Source organism: Vanellus vanellus (genome assembly GCF_965231255.1).
Source record: "Vanellus vanellus genome assembly, chromosome: 16".
Taxonomy (NCBI): domain Eukaryota; kingdom Metazoa; phylum Chordata; class Aves; order Charadriiformes; family Charadriidae; genus Vanellus; species Vanellus vanellus.
Window position 1 is genome coordinate 16,126,261 of NC_138921.1, and position 16,358 is coordinate 16,142,618.

A 16,358-nucleotide genomic window follows, 5' to 3' on the forward strand; every position below is an offset into this window, starting at 1 on the left:
TCTGGGTTTTGTTGCATTGCCCAGGTGGGTTAGTAAATACTGATTTGTTTTTAAAAAAAAAAATCTCACTTGTGATGTATTTAGCATCGTTCTGTCCTTTAAGCGCATGCGCAGCATCCTTGCTGTCTTCTGCTGTTCAGGGAGCCCATCTGTTGTGGTTTGGGCTGAGCTGGCCACCAGATGAACGACAGATGCTCTCTTTAACCTCTCTCCCTTCCACCACCTCCTCCGGCTGTGGATCCCGCGCCTCAAACCAGGACACATCAGCCTGATCGGGCTTCAAGCTGGGCTCTCCTCAGCCCGCAGGTGGGCTGGGACTTCGCGCAGCTGCAGGAGAACTGCTGGTACTGCGATGGCCCTTGTCTTCTGCAAACTTGGCTTTAAAAAATGGAGCCGTGTTTTTCAGGGCTTACTTATAAATAGGGAACTTTAACTGCTAAGCAGTGCCCTTTTATTGTCAAGTGAAAACACCGTGAATCAGACAAGACTTGGTACTTCTCAGCCTCACAACGGGCATGTGAGATGCTCTCTTGCGCAGATTGACAGAACGGGAAAGCTGATTGCCATTTTGTCCCTAGAAGATCAGCTTTTGAACTTCTCATGCTATCCTGGTAAGGCAGATCGTAAACCAGAAACTAGGAAAGCTACACACCAAGGTCTCATCGTAAGGTTGAACTTTTTTGTTACTGAAAAGCTCCAAAGGCAGGACGAGGTATTTCTTCTTGTGCCTTTCATTGGAAACCCTTCACCTGCCTCAGCCTTTCTCTGGAGAAGGGCGGACGCGCACTGAAATGAAAAGTCAGAGCATTTCCTTTAACATAGAATTGCGTTCACACTTGGCTTCAGCATGAAGACAGAAAAATGATTGGAAAATATTTCATAGAATCATGGAATCATAGAATCAGTGAGGTTGGAAGGGACCTTTAAGATCATCAAGTCCAACCATTAACCTACCCTGATAAAAACACCACCACTCCTAAACCATGTCCCTAAGCACCTCATCTACCCTTTTCTTAAACACCTCCAGGGATGGTGAATCCACCACCTCTCTGGGCAGCTTATTCCAATGTTTAATAACCCTTTCAGTGAAAAAATGCTTCCTAATATCCAATCTAAACCTGCCCTGACATAACTTGAACCCGTTTCCTCTTGTCCTATCACTTGTCGCCAGGGAGAAGAGGTCAGCTCCCATCTCTCTAAAACCTCCTTTCAGGTAGTTGTAGAGGGTGATAAGGTCTCCCCTCAGCCTCCTCTTCTCCAGGCTAAACAACCCCAGATCCCTCAGTCGTTCCTCATAAGGTTTGTCCTCCAGACCCTTCACCAGCTTTGTAGCCCTTCTCTGGACACATTTCTTTGTTCTTTTATCTGTGAAAGTAGCAATTGGGATTTATTGGTTGGACTTTTTAATCAAGTTAACTCTTTTCACTAAAGGTAAGTTGTGGCTTGTCCAGAAGTGTCGGGAGTCTTGACAGCCAGCGGGGTGAAGTTCTGTAGCAGAGACCAGACAAGAAGTCTAGGCAAAATTAGTAATAATTGTCTTATTAACTTTGATTTGTGATTCTGTTGCTCCAGTACTGAACATGAATTTTCATGTCTAGCGATTCGAAAAGAAAATTGTTCACAAGGCCGCTAATGGCGGAGCGAGTTTCCTTAGGTGACAGCGCACAGCTAGTCATTTAGCAACAGAAAAGCGAGACAAACCATTTGTTTTTTCCGTTAAGGATCATCAGCTCTTTAGAGTATAACTTCTTTTAGATTCTCAGAAATTTGAAAGAGGGTTTGAAAAGAGAGATTTTGTACAAAAGGCTACCCATTCAGGTTAGGTACACCTGCCGGTGCAGGAGATGCTGCAGCGTTTTGAATATGCAGAATTAAATACATTTGAAAGGGGTAGAACAAGATAATTCATTTCGTTCCTGACTGCAAGCTGTTCGGTTTGAATGGCGCGTGCCTTCCCCAGTGACGGGATTTATGCGCTGCCCGGAACAAAATGGAACTGGGAAGTTCATCATAGTACAATTAGTCATTTAACTGGGAATCCAGATGTCTCTGCAAAATACATAATAACAGCTGTGCAGATTACACAGACGTTTGTGTAATCATTTTTGTTAATCCACCTAAAATTTTGGCATTCGCAACTACTTACTGAGTAGGGAGCTCCCAAATCTGAGTATGTGGTGGCCGCCTTGTGAAAGCAACTTTTCATGGTAGCGTTTCAAACTGGCGCGGCTCAGAAGCGCGACAGACACCTCTACGGAGCGCCAGGAGCTGCTTGGATTTGCCTTGAGCCACAAGTGGTGGGCTCTGCCTTACTCGGGCTCTCCGTTGGTGCCTTCGCCTGGTCACTGACCGCTGGTGTAACGTGGACAAACTGCTGCCGAGGGCTGCGTTGCCCCTTCTGCGCGCCGCAGGCCCTGTCTGCCTCTCCCGTAGAGACGTTCAGCTGGGCGGCTGGAAGTGGGTTTTGAAATTCTTAGAGGAAAGCATAGTAGGGAAGATATTTTACTTTCTGTTAAAAGAAAAAAAAAAAAAAGATTATTTTCTGTGATAGCCAAATTTGCCTAACGTTCAAAAACGATAGTACTGAAATCACTGAGACGGTCACTGCTGATGGAGTGTGTAAAAACAATCTGCCAAAAGGTGCGGTGTGTGGCAGGCAGCTCTCAACACGTTTTTCACCTCTTTGTGGTCATTTCTGTGGTCGTGCTTTAAAGCCGGCTGCTCGGGTTACAGGAAAGAGTCAGAATCGGTGTTTTCCTTCTGAAGAAACTGTTAGGGTGCTAATGTCTTTAAAATATTACATTCCTACATTTTTTAATATTCTAATTTTTTTTCCTTTCACGTTATTTATTACCAGAAATTTGTCTTCTACAATTTTTTGGACTTAATCCAGGATTGTTTGGGTGTGAGGAACTGTTTTTAAATGAGTCTTAATTTACACATTGTTGTCATACCGTCGCTTATTTTTTCAGAGCAGAAACTTGACTGCAACAAAGTATTACTCTCTTGGGAAATTTGCTTTATTGCTTTATGTTTAATTTAAAAAAAAACTATAGTTGTTTGTTTGTTTGTTTTGAGCTGGAAAATACTCTTTTGCATTGGTTTTTGTGTCAGAAGAATATCACAGTACTACAATTTCTTCTCTCCGTTGAACAGTGAGAGGATAGTTATTAAATTAGGAAGTCTCACACAAAAATGAATTATGTGTCATATTTACATTTGCAGTTATGTTTTCTTTTAAAAAAATAAGATCCATAAAAATATAGGCATACCGTGTTCTGGTATAAAAACACCCTTTTATTGTTCTATGCGTGGTATTTAAATTCTAACAGTAAATCCTTCTGGGTAAATAGATCGCTGTAAGATTTTAGGAAGCCTGCCTGGGGACGCTTTGCAGTTATCCAGTTGATTCAGAAAATTAAGTTAATAATTCTACTAAAGCTTTTCTTATGGAGTTAAAGCAGTAACTATGCTAATCCGCAGTTCTGGGCCGTACACAGTTTATGACGAGAGGAGGTATCTTTTGTTAGGTGTCATGCTGCCCTGCCTGTAGCCCCCTTATTTCCAGGGCCGTGTAGCAGGGAGGGGTTTTTCCACGCGTGCCTCCCCGGGGCGTTGGGACGCGCGCCGGCGTTCCGCAGAGCTGCCTTTGCCATTGGCGCCTGTGAAACACGGCGCGGTCTGAACGCCGGCGCAGGGTCGGCCCACGGGCTGCGGGCGTCGCTGGGGACTGCAGCCGGGCATACGAAGCTTTATATTCCACCCTTAGGTGGTTTTGTGGAAGGATGAACCCACTCGAGCTGTGCCGGCCGGTGAGGACGGTGTGGCCGTCCCCTCCCTTTCCCGCCTCCCCCGCGCTGCCCGAGGCCACCCCGCCATGGTGCCCCCGAGCCTCGATGGAAACGAGTCCCTGTTAAGAGATTCCCAAAGCTTTCACTATCGATATTGCAACAATTAACACAGTGTTTAAGTCACGTTAGGTCACCTTCATGCTTCCTGCGTGGTGTCCTGGCTCGTGGGCGGTTCCGCTCGGCTCCGGCCGGCCGCCGGCGCCAGGCCCTGCTGGGCCCCGCAGGCCCCTCTGCTGCCGCGGCACGGCCCCTCCTCCGGCTTCCTCCTGCGCCGGCCGAGCAGCCCGCGGGTCACACGGCTTCGGAGAAGGGGTCGACGAGGTAATGGCCACCCGCTATTCATTAGCCACTGGTAGGCCTAATGAAGAGAGGAGGATCTGCCGCCTTTCTGCCATGGCGTCTTCCAGCGCATTGCAGAGGCACACTGAGCAGATCGTTGGCACTCAAGGAGGTGGTTTTCAGGCTGTACTTCTTTTTATAAGCCTACAGGAGAGCTGGGGAAGGGCTTTTTACAAGGGCATGTGGTGATAGGACGAGGGGGAACGCCTTTAAACTGGAAAAAGGGAGATTTAGATGAGATATTGGGAAGGAATTCTTCCCTGTGCGGGCGGTGGGCCCCTGGCGCAGGGTGCCCCGAGGAGCTGTGGCTGCCCCATCCCTGGGGGTGGTCAAGGCCGGGTTGGACGGGGCTGGGAGCAACCTGGGCTGGGGGGAGGTGGCCCTGCCCGGGGCTGGGGGGGAACTGGGTGGTCTTCAAGGTCCCTTCCAACCCAAACCATTTGATGATCTTATAATTCTGTAGCTGCTTCTCTTAAACATCTGTGTGAATTCAGCCTAAAGCGCACCAAGAGGTGGGGATGTAACCCATGTAACCCTCCCCCCCCGTGCCTGGCTGCCGGACGGTGACATTCGGAAACCTGCGCCCACCATACTTGTTTTCTGGCTTTTGCGTAGTCCGGACCGTGTGTGGTGTACGCGTCGGAGTCGGGACTGCCTTCCCCATGTGTTTATGTTCCTTTTAATCATCGCTCACCAATGCTGCTGGCGGGCTGGGGGCGGCAGGGGGTGGCAGGACACCTTGCTGCCACCTTGGTGCAGCTCTGCCGGGGAGCTTGGCGGCGGGGACGGGGTGTCACCGGTGTAGCTGCATTTAATATATGGGTGAGGATAAAACTTTCTTTCCCCCTGAGGTTTTGTACATGACGCAACTCAGGTTCTCAGTCAGTGTTCTGATGGCTGAACGATTGCCATGCAATCGTGGGAAATAGCTCGTATCCTTTACACTTCATGAGAACAGCTTTATTTTTTTCTGAGCTGGCCTAAAGCTTGTTAGCTTTAATGTATCTTTCATGTAAGTCTAGTGCAAACACAGGTGAATATTTTTAGAATATTTCTGGCTGCTGTAGTTGCAAGTCTGTGGAAGGTAGTAGTGCTGCCTGCAGTTTTTAAGCCTCCTCATTGCTTTTTTAATTTTTGTATTGAAATGAGATAGCAAAATCTAAGATCTCTAAACTGTAAGTGAAACATCAGAGTATGTAGATTAGTACACAAATTGCTTTCGAAAATTATTACGAATATTGGCAGATATCATAGGAAAAATATGGCATGTATTTTTAGCTTCTCTAAGCAGTACTTTGCTTATTGCCCGAGATGAACTCTTTGCTCCTTTCCTTCTAGGACTGTCCTTTTATAGTGTGTATGACCTATGCCTTCCACACCCCTGACAAACTCTGTTTCATTCTGGACCTGATGAATGGTAAGCAAGACTCACGCAGATGATGACAGCATTACAGCGGTATTGGCAGGAGGACTTGCTGAGATCATGAGGGCAATGAGGGAAAAATAAACCGAGGTGTGAAGCATCGTCCTGCGAGCAGGAGGGGTAAATTGATCTAAAGCAGGGAATGTACACGACAGATGGGAAAACCTCTGGTACCTTGTAATATTGACATATTTAAATACAGATATCAAAGGGCCTACTAGGCTGGAAGCTTAAGAAAATGATGGTCATGTGGAGAAATGTGTGAGGAGATTCGGGATACAGCTTTCAAAATAAAAACAAAAGGGCTACTATAAAGAGCTCTGCAAAGAAAATAGATGGGGGAAGCATTCCTCAAAAGAAAGAAATTATACCTAGAAGCCTTATCGTAAGTCTCGTGAGAACACACAGAGAGAAATTGGCAGAGTTCAGAGAGAGAAGGTACTGCAGTGCCCTTATTTGCTCAGGATGCTCAGCTCTTGTGGGACTTCGACTCCCACCCTGGCTGTGGTCCCACAGTGAGCACCTGAAGGTGGTGGACGCATCTGCACGTACCGCCTTGCAAAGCTGGAAATTTAATTGAGAAATAGAGCTTATATGCTGTAAGTAATAGAGACTGGCTTTGGTGTTTTGCAAGTGAAGTTTCTCATTAAAATCTAAGCTGTAGGTCAAATTCAAGTAACTGGTTGGTTATTTGAAATCTGTAGCTCGATCAGAAACAGTTTCCCACTGTTTCACTATTTGATGTGTTGATGGTGTGGATTAGCTCATGGAGGGACATTGTATTGTGCCTGTTCTTTGATTAGGAAAGTGTGAAAACATCCCCAGCATAAATATTTGAATATTTTGGCCTGTTTGAGGGATATTAGTTGTTTCAGTTTTCCAAAAACCTATGTACATGAAAGCATTTTCCTTGCTGCGGAAATCCTTTTCCTGAAGACTCAGTTGCTGGATTAGTCACTGAATGCAAATGTGTGTGAATTAAATGTATTTTTTAAATGGAGTTTCAGATTGGTCAAATGTATTTATTAAGTTTCTCAGTATTTTGTCACCATGTGTACTCGCAGAGTGTAGGTCCGGGGTCCTGTGTGCTCCACAGGTTATAAGAACATATACATGCTATACTGGTCCCCCCCATATCATGCTGTCTGCCTGTGAGGCAAGATGTTGCTGTTCTTTTAATCGCCTCTCAATTCTTCTAATCTTAGGAGGAGATTTGCACTACCACCTCTCCCAGCACGGAGTGTTTTCTGAAAAAGAAATGAGGTTTTATGCTACTGAAATCATCCTGGGTTTAGAACACATGCACAATCGCTTTGTTGTATACAGAGACCTAAAGGTAATCGTTAACGTAATGACTGCATTCACACAGGTGGTTGTTAGAAAGCAGCAAACAATCCAGAGATACTGATAATTTAAATGAAGTACCTTACCTGAACCCTTTTCTTGGGAAGAATACGGATTATTTGTTTATCTGTGGCTATTCTTCATCATAGTTCTAATCTGTGCTATTATCCAGTTTAACTGGCCTGGGAGATGCTTCCTTGGGGTCAAAATAAATCCTGTGCAGTGTTATTTATCTCACTTACCATCATAGTGATGCTGTTAATTTAGAGAGCAGACTATATTTCTGAGAGCCCTGAAGGTGGAGTGTGTGTGGTGGGAGACTAGTAGGAAGACAGTTGCTCGGGGGTGTTGCAGTGATGGTTGGGCAGTTGAGGACCTCTCCGAGAGAGGTGTCCCTGAGCCAAGTGACAATAAAAGTGGGAAAAAAGTCTGCACAGGGAGTGCAGAGTGCAGATGGCAGGTAAAGGCAGTAAGAGCCCCACACAGACCCTTCTGTGAAAGAACCAAAAGCAATGTGGACTTGGGGCCAAAAAGGATTTATTCTTTCATGTGCTTTCCGTTTCAAACCTTGCCTGTATTTTCTCTTCTGCTATTCATCAGTATGTCATCATCTCCTCTGGAATTGATGGTAGTGCTCTGCTCGAATGTAGATTTTATCTAGAATGTGTCTGTTCTATTGATGTAAAAAAAAAAAAAAAAGGCAATTACCAATTACCAGAGAGTATTGATGTTTGAGAATGAGTTCTGTGTTCTGAGAATTTGTAGTTATGTCAACTGAAAAATACCAAGAGGTAATCTTTCTGTGTCTCTGGGTTTCTAGCCTGCAAATATCTTGTTGGATGAACATGGGCATGTGAGGATATCAGACCTTGGGCTGGCTTGTGATTTTTCCAAAAAGAAGCCACATGCTAGTGTGTAAGTATTCCATATGGGAGCTTTGCTGCATATATAGTTATTGCTAAATAAATCCTTTATGTTTCTTTATAATTTAACTTTGTCTAAAGGAAAAAACATAACACTTGTGTGGCATGGGCTTGCTTTGTGACACAGCGACGCTGGATACACTGATGAGGTTCTTTAGTCTCCTCGTTCTGTTTTCCTGCACAGTTGTAGCAGCTGCTGTGTAGGCATGGCTGGAGGATGACACATTATTTCGAGATGATTCACTGTTCAGAGAAGATAAGAACCCGACTGAGTTAAAGTACCAGATTGTTTTAATTGTCCTAAATGGATAATTAAATATTCTGAAACTGACTAAAAAACAGGATTTATTGCGTCTTTCTCATTCTGGATCTTTGTAGAACTGGAGGCAAATTGTGTTCCTTTCTGCCTCTTGGCAACAGGTCATGACTGGGATCTGAATTTCTTGGATTGTGTGTGGATTCCACATCTCATCTGGCATGTTTTATTCTTAGGTCCTCCTTTGTCCTGATTTAGGCTCAGAATTTATGCAAAAAGGAAAGCTTTGTCCTGTCATGTCTTAAAAGATTTGCAATTCAGTAGCTTCTTGAAGAAGTTAGTAGGTTCCAGTTACGCCAAGGGTATGAGCAGTACATGGTGACTGCTTTCCAGTGGTGACCAGCAGTGACTTCTGAAGGAGGTGGCCCGTTGTTAAACACACAGGTGCCAGCTGGAAGGAGACGTGTGAAGCGCATCGAGAGAGCGCGATCCAGCTCTGCTTGCCCCGTTTCTGGGGCTGTGGGTAAAGTCTCGCAGCGCCCAGGGCTGGAGCCATCTGGCCTGGCATACCAGGAGCCCTGACTGGTCCTGATGTCTGTCTTTCCTGTGAACTGAGCAGACAGAGTATGCAACTTTGCCACCTCTCTTTTGTGTTCCACTCTTAGAAGGCTCCTTGCTGACCCCTGCGCTGATTCTGCTAAATCCTGCTGTAGCCATGTCAGTTTGCCTAATCATTTCTGTTGGTTCTGTTGTTTATGTTTTAAGGTATTTCCTCAGTAGACATATACAAAGAGAAAACGTGTATGTATGTACAGCCAAAGAAAAAACAAAATAAAATCATGTTTAAAATTAATTCTCTTTAAATTAGGCTATCTTACTGAGAAAACACTGAGTTGATTTTTTTTTACAGTTATAGTTTTGGTTGTAATCAAGATGTTGTTCTTTCCACGTGGCAGAGGTACCCATGGATACATGGCTCCAGAGGTGCTCCAGAAGGGAACAGCATACGATAGCAGTGCAGACTGGTTCTCGTTAGGCTGCATGCTTTTCAAACTTCTGAGAGGGTGAGTAAAGTTTTATGTCCCGTGTGTTGGTTTTTTGTTTTTTTTTTTTTTAGCCTGGGCCTCGTCATCTGTCGCTTGAAATACTGATATGTAATGTATTACATGTTACCTCAAGTGATATCTTATTGCCATCTCTGCAACTTGGATCACGTCTGCACATGAGACTAAACCAGACTTTTTTGCTTCCAAAACAAACAAAAGCCAAGCCCTGCTTCCTTCAGTGGGTACAGGTGTGGGCAGTGAGGAAGGCGATGCTCTGTCCGCTCTTTGGATTCTACTGCTAGGCGATTTACTCATCTCTTGGCAAGTGGTACTGTTTTAAATGATATGACACTATTCATTGCTTAAATACACTAGCAGCCCTGTGACATTATGGGCTTCAGTTTAACGCTTAAAACGTGCTGTTACAGTGAAACTCTTTGCTGCACCATTCCCTTTTCACATGATACTCAGTCTTCCCGTCTGTAGTGTTTGGGTAAGTTATAATGCGTGGATACTTCCATTTACTGAATCTGGCCTGTGACCATATTTGTGTACAGAAGTATTGATAATTACAGTTTTGTCAACTCTTACCTTCTCAGTAAACTTATGTGGCTATGTAGAATTTATTAAGACTGTGGGATTTATCTGAACAGTCAATAAGCACTGATTGGCAACTGTTTGTTGAAAATAGCATCCTCAGTGTTAATGGCGAGACAGAAAAAATCTTCTAAGCTTTTCAGAATGCTTCTCTGTAAAGATTAGTCATTGGTTAAATCATCCTGTGTCCTTGCACATAATTAATTATAAGCTCTTACCCCTTTCCCAGACACTGTAAGGAAGGTAAGTGTGTGTCTTCTGAACTGAGTATAAGCTCTATCAATTTAACGTTTTTCACCAAGTAGACTAACCGTAAGCATGCAAATAAAGACAGAAATGCTGTTTAAATCGCAAGGGAAAAGAAAAAGTATTTTTAAGTATGGACAGCATCATGCAGCTGGGAGCAGTACTGGGAGCAGTCTCTGAACACTCACTGTGGACTACTGTAGGCAGCAAGAGACCTAATGGTTTGGGGTTGCTGGGAGGAGAGAGGAGAGTGCCTTTCACATGCGGGACCACTGTGAACTCCTCGTCTTTTCTTTCGAGCCCTTTTCCTTTTGAGTCACTTGGGCACAGAGCATTAGGGCACGCGACTGACTCTGGCGTGGTTCTTCCTTCACAGGACTGAAGTTGTGTGATGAAAGAATTAGCACCCAGGGGCAGACGGTCCCATTTACCGCAGAAACTTGGACTTGTGGGGAGATCTCAGTCTTTTGGGGCTGTGATTCTTCCTGACAGAGATGTGCGGGGTGGGATCGGTGGTCGGCCAAAAGCCAAAGCATTATTCATTGTGAACTATCCTATCATCTGTTCTGAAGCCAATTAAACAACTCACATACCAAAACAAGGGTTGGGCACATGGTGCCATTTCTTGGTGTTTGGTAAATTTAGTCTGGCACAAAATCTGCCCATAAGTCCCCAGTGAATCATTTGCTTCCCTGATCTACGCAGAGCTTCATTGTCGAAGTACGTGAGGCTGTATGTCAGCCGTTTACTCTGCCTTCTTACCTGTCGTGCTTAAAAACAAAAACGAAAGTCCTGCTCTGCCCATTACATCTGTTCATCAGAAACGTTTTTGAGGATAAAAAGGAAATAACTTTCGAGTAGCAGGTCCCCAGCTGAAATAGGCTAGTACATGCTGCCATGTGGCAAGACAAAATGCTTTATAATAGCTAATTAATGTATTGATAAGTAAATAACACTTTAATTTTGAAAAATATCATTCCCTCAAGGTTTTGAAGAAAACTAAGAAACAGGGAATGTATCCTAAATCTAATTTAAAAACCTCGTACTAAAATGTTTCTGCTTGCTTTCATGCTGTTACTTAAATACTTCATGATAAATCTGTTATATTCTAAGATCTTCCGTAGGTAAAAGGAAAAATTCAAACTCAGAATTATAAAGCAGGAAAGGGATGAATATGATAATTTGCCAGATATCATCAAATTTCTTCCCAGGCACTAATGTTGTGGTATCTGTGATTATCTTCTGTCTCATCTGCTTACTTTACGATCTTGCCTCATTCTTCCCATAGAGATGAGTGGTACGTTCTGTAGGTCATGCTCTGTTTCCGCATATAGATCAATGTTTTTAAATATCTGTGTTGTGATAGCTCTTCTGGGTTTTCTTGTTAGATAAACTGTTCTGGGTTTGGGGAGAACAGATGTAATTGGGAAGGCATTTGAAGCACCGTCTTTAAGGACAGATCAGGGCATTTAAGACTAAACTAACCCTCTGCATGCCTCTAAGTGGAGTAACTAGATCGGATTTCCCTGTTGTCCTGGTTTGAGGCCTAAACCACGACGCCTGTGCTTGATAATCCTGGGGGATATCTGTGTGTAGTCTTTAAAGAAATTGAATGGTTGCTTTTCTCTGAATTTGATTTTGATGTGCACCGTGTGCAATTGTACTGAAGACAGAAAGGACAGACTTTCTTGCAGAGTGGTGCAGCTCTCTGTAGTACGAAAAGAAAACAAAGTTGTAAGAGGTCAAACATTGATATTTTTGAGGTAGCCAGTAGCCACAGCATAGTGAAGTCTCATTTATCATTTAAATGCTAAATATTTTACTACTTGTTTTATTGTTCTGCAGGACAGGCTCGATGAGGTGCAATAACGGGACTAGAAGGATGCTGCGCGCTTTCCTGGGGTTGCCACAAACTGAAATAACCTGATATGTTATGGCTTTACATTTACCAGTGCATTTTCTTATTTCTACAGTCACAGTCCTTTCAGACAGCACAAAACCAAAGATAAGCATGAGATCGACCGGATGACGCTCACCGTGGTAAGGATCCTGGTGACAGTTGCAGTTACATTCCTCTTGTTTAGTAAACTCCCATTTCCTCTAAAAGCTGGAACTTTAAAGCCTGCTTTATGAGAAAGCTCTATTTACACGGGGAGGAGTTGTTTACAAACACTGTCAAAGAAAAGCTGCTCTCCTGTGTGGGGACAGCAGATCACACTACTTCTGTAACTAAATGTCTCTTTTTGTATTTCTTTTTTCATAGAACGTGGAGCTACCAGATTCATTTTCCCCTGAACTGAAGTCCCTTTTGGAAGGACTCCTGCAACGGGATGTTAGCAAGAGACTTGGATGCCAAGGAAGAAGGTAGGTGTTGTCTTCTCCTTGGACCACTCACTGCCTTTAAAAATTTCCACTTCTCTGTAAATGAATTAATTCATTTCAAGTAAAAACCTGCTTCCTGTTGTGATGAGTTTAATTTTGGAAAGAGAACATTAAAAAGTGCTGTTGCATGGAATTACATTTCATCTTTCTTTGGTTTGGACAAATTTTTGGACAATTTCTGTCATTAAAGACTTCCTCCGCGTTCTCTGCAGTCGTGCTTACATTGGATGGTGTTCATACTTTTCATCCCTGGGGTGGTGTTATGTTTTTGCCTGATCTGTTTTGGCACGAAGTCATATTCCTTGATTCAGACATACTGATAGCTAAAATTTATTGCTTATTTTGTAGCTGTAACGACACACGCAAAAACCCCAACCCAAAATCCACCAAGCATAGAAAGCCGTGTACAGTTGCTTCTTTTCGGGCTGCCTCTCTTGCCGGATGTACCCGGTTCAGTTCGTGACTCTAAGGAAAAGGGCATTTATTGTTTATTGACTACAAAGCACTACTTGCTCCTGCCAAGCTTACCCTGCTTATAGCTGTTAATGGAAATTGTTGTTAGCGCCTGTTTAAAACGCCAGCGTGTGCCTCCTGTGGAACTAGGAGAGAAAACTGAGAGAGGAGTAAATAACCCTTGAGAAACCATTGACAATGTGTGGTAACAGTTAACTGATAGTCACACCTGAGACTGGGGCTGGCTCTAATTCCAGGGAGAGGTTCAGAGGGTTTTTTATCATGGGGCCTTCTATGATAATCATAGAATCATAGAATCATAGAATCAGTGAGGTTGGAAGGGACCTTTAAGATCATCAAGTCCAACCATTAACCTACCCTGATAAAAACACCACCACTTCTAAACCATGTCCCTAAGCACCTCATCTACCCTTAATGACCTGGGGTTGCTTTTCAGCCTTGGGCCTGTCAAGAGTAGTTGCTTAGTTTGCCATAAAATATGTGTATTGCCAAATGGAGTGGAGTAAGCTTGTTACGTCAAAGTAGTGTATGGGATCTGGCACCAGGCGAGTAGGGTTTGTTGTTTGAAATGACGGAATACCTCAGCAAACCAGGAGTGATTGCTTGCCAGACCTACAGCGCTATTTCCAGTGTTCCCACATGAAAGGCTTCTCTTCTGTTGCTTACTTAGGAAGACTTCCCCCCCCCCCCCCCCGCCTTGAGAAAAAGAGCATTTTACTGACGTTTTCAAGTGATAGAAATGTGACCTTTGAAGGCTTTATATTTCTCAAATTCATTTGAAAAGCCCCTTCATTTTGTTGACTTCAGTTACTTTTATTTTGCAGTGCACAAGAAGTAAAAGAACATCCTTTCTTCAAAGGCATTGATTGGCAGCAAGTCTACTTACAGAAGGTAAAGGATTAAGATAGTAACCTTGGCTCTCTTGGTAAAGCAGTGAAAGGAAAATAAGTCTAAACAGGTAACGGGCAGAAAACTTCGGGGTTCCAGTCCCCAGCACATGTACTCATTTTCACGAATATATGGAGGATTGTTGATGAACACCACTGTATATTCATTACTACAAGTCTTCCTGATCAGTAGTACTGAGTTATTACTTTTTCAGTTATTACTTTTTCATGGTTTCTTCTGCTTAGCTGTCTCTAAGCTGTAGGGTTTTTCCCCCGAATTTTGGGGGGACTGTTTAATAAAGGAGTGGAGAATGTCTTTGCATGGAAGTTTAATTTCAAGGCACATACTTTTGCACAGTCATGTGGAACTTGTGCAAAAAATAAAAAGGCTGTCTATATCTATAGAGTGGATTTAAATAATGTCCATTAATTTGTCTTTAATTACGCCACTTTTAATTTCTAGTACCCTCCACCATTGATTCCTCCCCGGGGAGAAGTAAATGCAGCAGATGCTTTTGATATTGGGTCATTTGATGAAGAGGACACTAAAGGCATTAAGGTACACAACTTTAAAGGATTGGTAGAGGATGGCTCTGGGAGTGCCGCTCTTCACTTTGCCTGTGGACACACCATTCCTTCACCTCAGGGGCTACTGACTGTGCAAGGAATTGCGTTCTTGGAAACTTAATCCATGCTGTTACGAAAGAGGTCGCTTGGGCTGGTTGACGGGTGTGCTGTTGCTTGCCAAGTCCTTATGTTTTAGTTTTTCGATTGACTGAAATCTACCTTCCTATCAAAAGATTTATAAGATAAAGCAAATGTTTCAAATGGTCAGGCAACTTTGGGGCAGTCCTCAGATTTTCAAGAATATTTAATGGTTCGTAGTTTTAAAAATTGTAATTTGTTTGTGGTGGCTTGGATAAAGTGAACTAAACCTTAATTTAATAGTGTTACCTCACGGTCAGAGAGTGCAGTGGAAGCGCAACTTCCTTCAGTCTCAGCAACTGTGTAAGTTAGAAAAGCGATAAAAGAAACTTTCAGGTTCTGGTATTATCCACAATCTAATGAAAACAGTGTAAAGGAAAAAATGAGAAGTTGAAGCTGCTGGCCCGTTTCTGCCTCGCATGGAGGTGGTGTGACATACCCTGCGTGTTCACCCCCTCTGCTGAAGCCTCCCTGGTGCTTGGAGGCAGTAGGTGAATCGGTGCTTGGCTTGCGTCCGTCCTGTTCATTAGTTTTATCATACATTTCTTCAGTAGATCAAACTTTATTCTTGTTATCACAGAAGTGAGTCAGGAGAGAAACTAATTGCTCTAAACTTTATAAGCAACAAAACATGTTAAGTACTCACTGTGCCTAAAAACGAACTTGTCTGTCAGTGTCACCTGCTGTAATTGCAGAAGTTGGCACAGAAAAGATTTTACGTGTTTAAAGAGAAATGCAGAGAACCCAAGATGTTCTTTATCCCAGAAGACTCCAGATCTTCAGCATCAGTGTTAGTCTAACAGGATTCCAGTTCCCTGCAATTCTGGAATGCCATAATTCGGAGGGACATTTTTCGAGGAGAAACCAGGTGGTCTTTTTATTTATTGAGGGGATCAGATATTCTCAGCAAGGCCTATAAATCATATAGCCAGGTCACTTGCATGTAATCTTTGTTCAGGCTGCCTATAAGATAAATTTATTCTCAGTCATGAGTCAGTGAGGGATATCATGTACAGCTTTGCTCTGCACTTTCACTGGGATGTCACAGTCTTTCAGAAGGGGCTGAATAATTCGTGCCTCTGAGTCAGCTGCAGTCGGAGCTTCCATTAAGGTGTCAGGAGCCGTCTCTGCCCATGAGGATGCCAGCGTTGAGTGCCTTGCTCTCCTCCGTTGCCCCTGCGGATTATATTTATACTGCAGAGTGTCCTGTGACACCGAGGAGAACACATGTTCTTTGGGGTTACAAACTGGAAAGCCAGCAGTGGATGCCCGTGACTTTCCCCTCTCACTCGGGTGCCGTAAGGAGTCCCCGTAAGCCGCTTAGCAGAACTGCAGAGAAGTCTTCTGGCTTCAGATCCAGCCTATATCTTCCTGTCGTGATAAGGCTATGGATCTCTGGAAGGGAGAAGAGCATCTGCTCTGGGAGCATCTGGCCTGGCTGCAGAAGGAGAATTGAATCATAGAATCATAGAGTGGTTTAGGTTGGAAAGGACCTTGAAGATCATCGGGTTCCAACTTGATTGAGCGAGGCTTTCCTATGCCGCTCCTGCAGAGCGGAGTGCCTGCGCGCCCTTTGGGCGGGATCTGCGGGGCCGGCAGTGCGGGCTCGTGGCCTTACTGCGCTCTTAACCCGGCAGAGGATGCCTCTGGCTTGCTCTCGGAAAGAAAGGTCTAGTTGCTCTACTGATAGACAGACAGAAACTGAGGCAGCTGAGGAGTGGCCGTGGAGAGTTTGAACTGATCCCCAAATGAAAACTTTTAAACATTTTATAGGGAAAACATTGATCACCTTTAATAATTTTATAGGGAAAATATCGACCGCTTTTTGTACTGCATCAAAGGGCCTCGTGGCCAAACCCAGGACATGGCTGTGTCAAGCAACAAA

The 16,358-nt window shown here is 43.9% G+C and overlaps 1 protein-coding gene across 1 annotated transcript in view; it reads left to right on the forward strand.

Moving 5' to 3' along the window:
• GRK3 (G protein-coupled receptor kinase 3) overlaps positions 1–16,358 on the forward strand; it is a 72,913-nt gene that overhangs the window by 52,277 nt on the left and 4,278 nt on the right. Inside the window, exons 10-17 of the mRNA XM_082491731.1 lie at positions 5,529–5,607; positions 6,819–6,949; positions 7,778–7,872; positions 9,093–9,200; positions 11,999–12,065; positions 12,289–12,389; positions 13,706–13,772; positions 14,232–14,327. Of these exons, the coding sequence (XP_082347857.1) occupies positions 5,529–5,607; positions 6,819–6,949; positions 7,778–7,872; positions 9,093–9,200; positions 11,999–12,065; positions 12,289–12,389; positions 13,706–13,772; positions 14,232–14,327 (744 nt within the window). The remainder of the gene's footprint in view (positions 1–5,528; positions 5,608–6,818; positions 6,950–7,777; positions 7,873–9,092; positions 9,201–11,998; positions 12,066–12,288; positions 12,390–13,705; positions 13,773–14,231; positions 14,328–16,358) is intronic.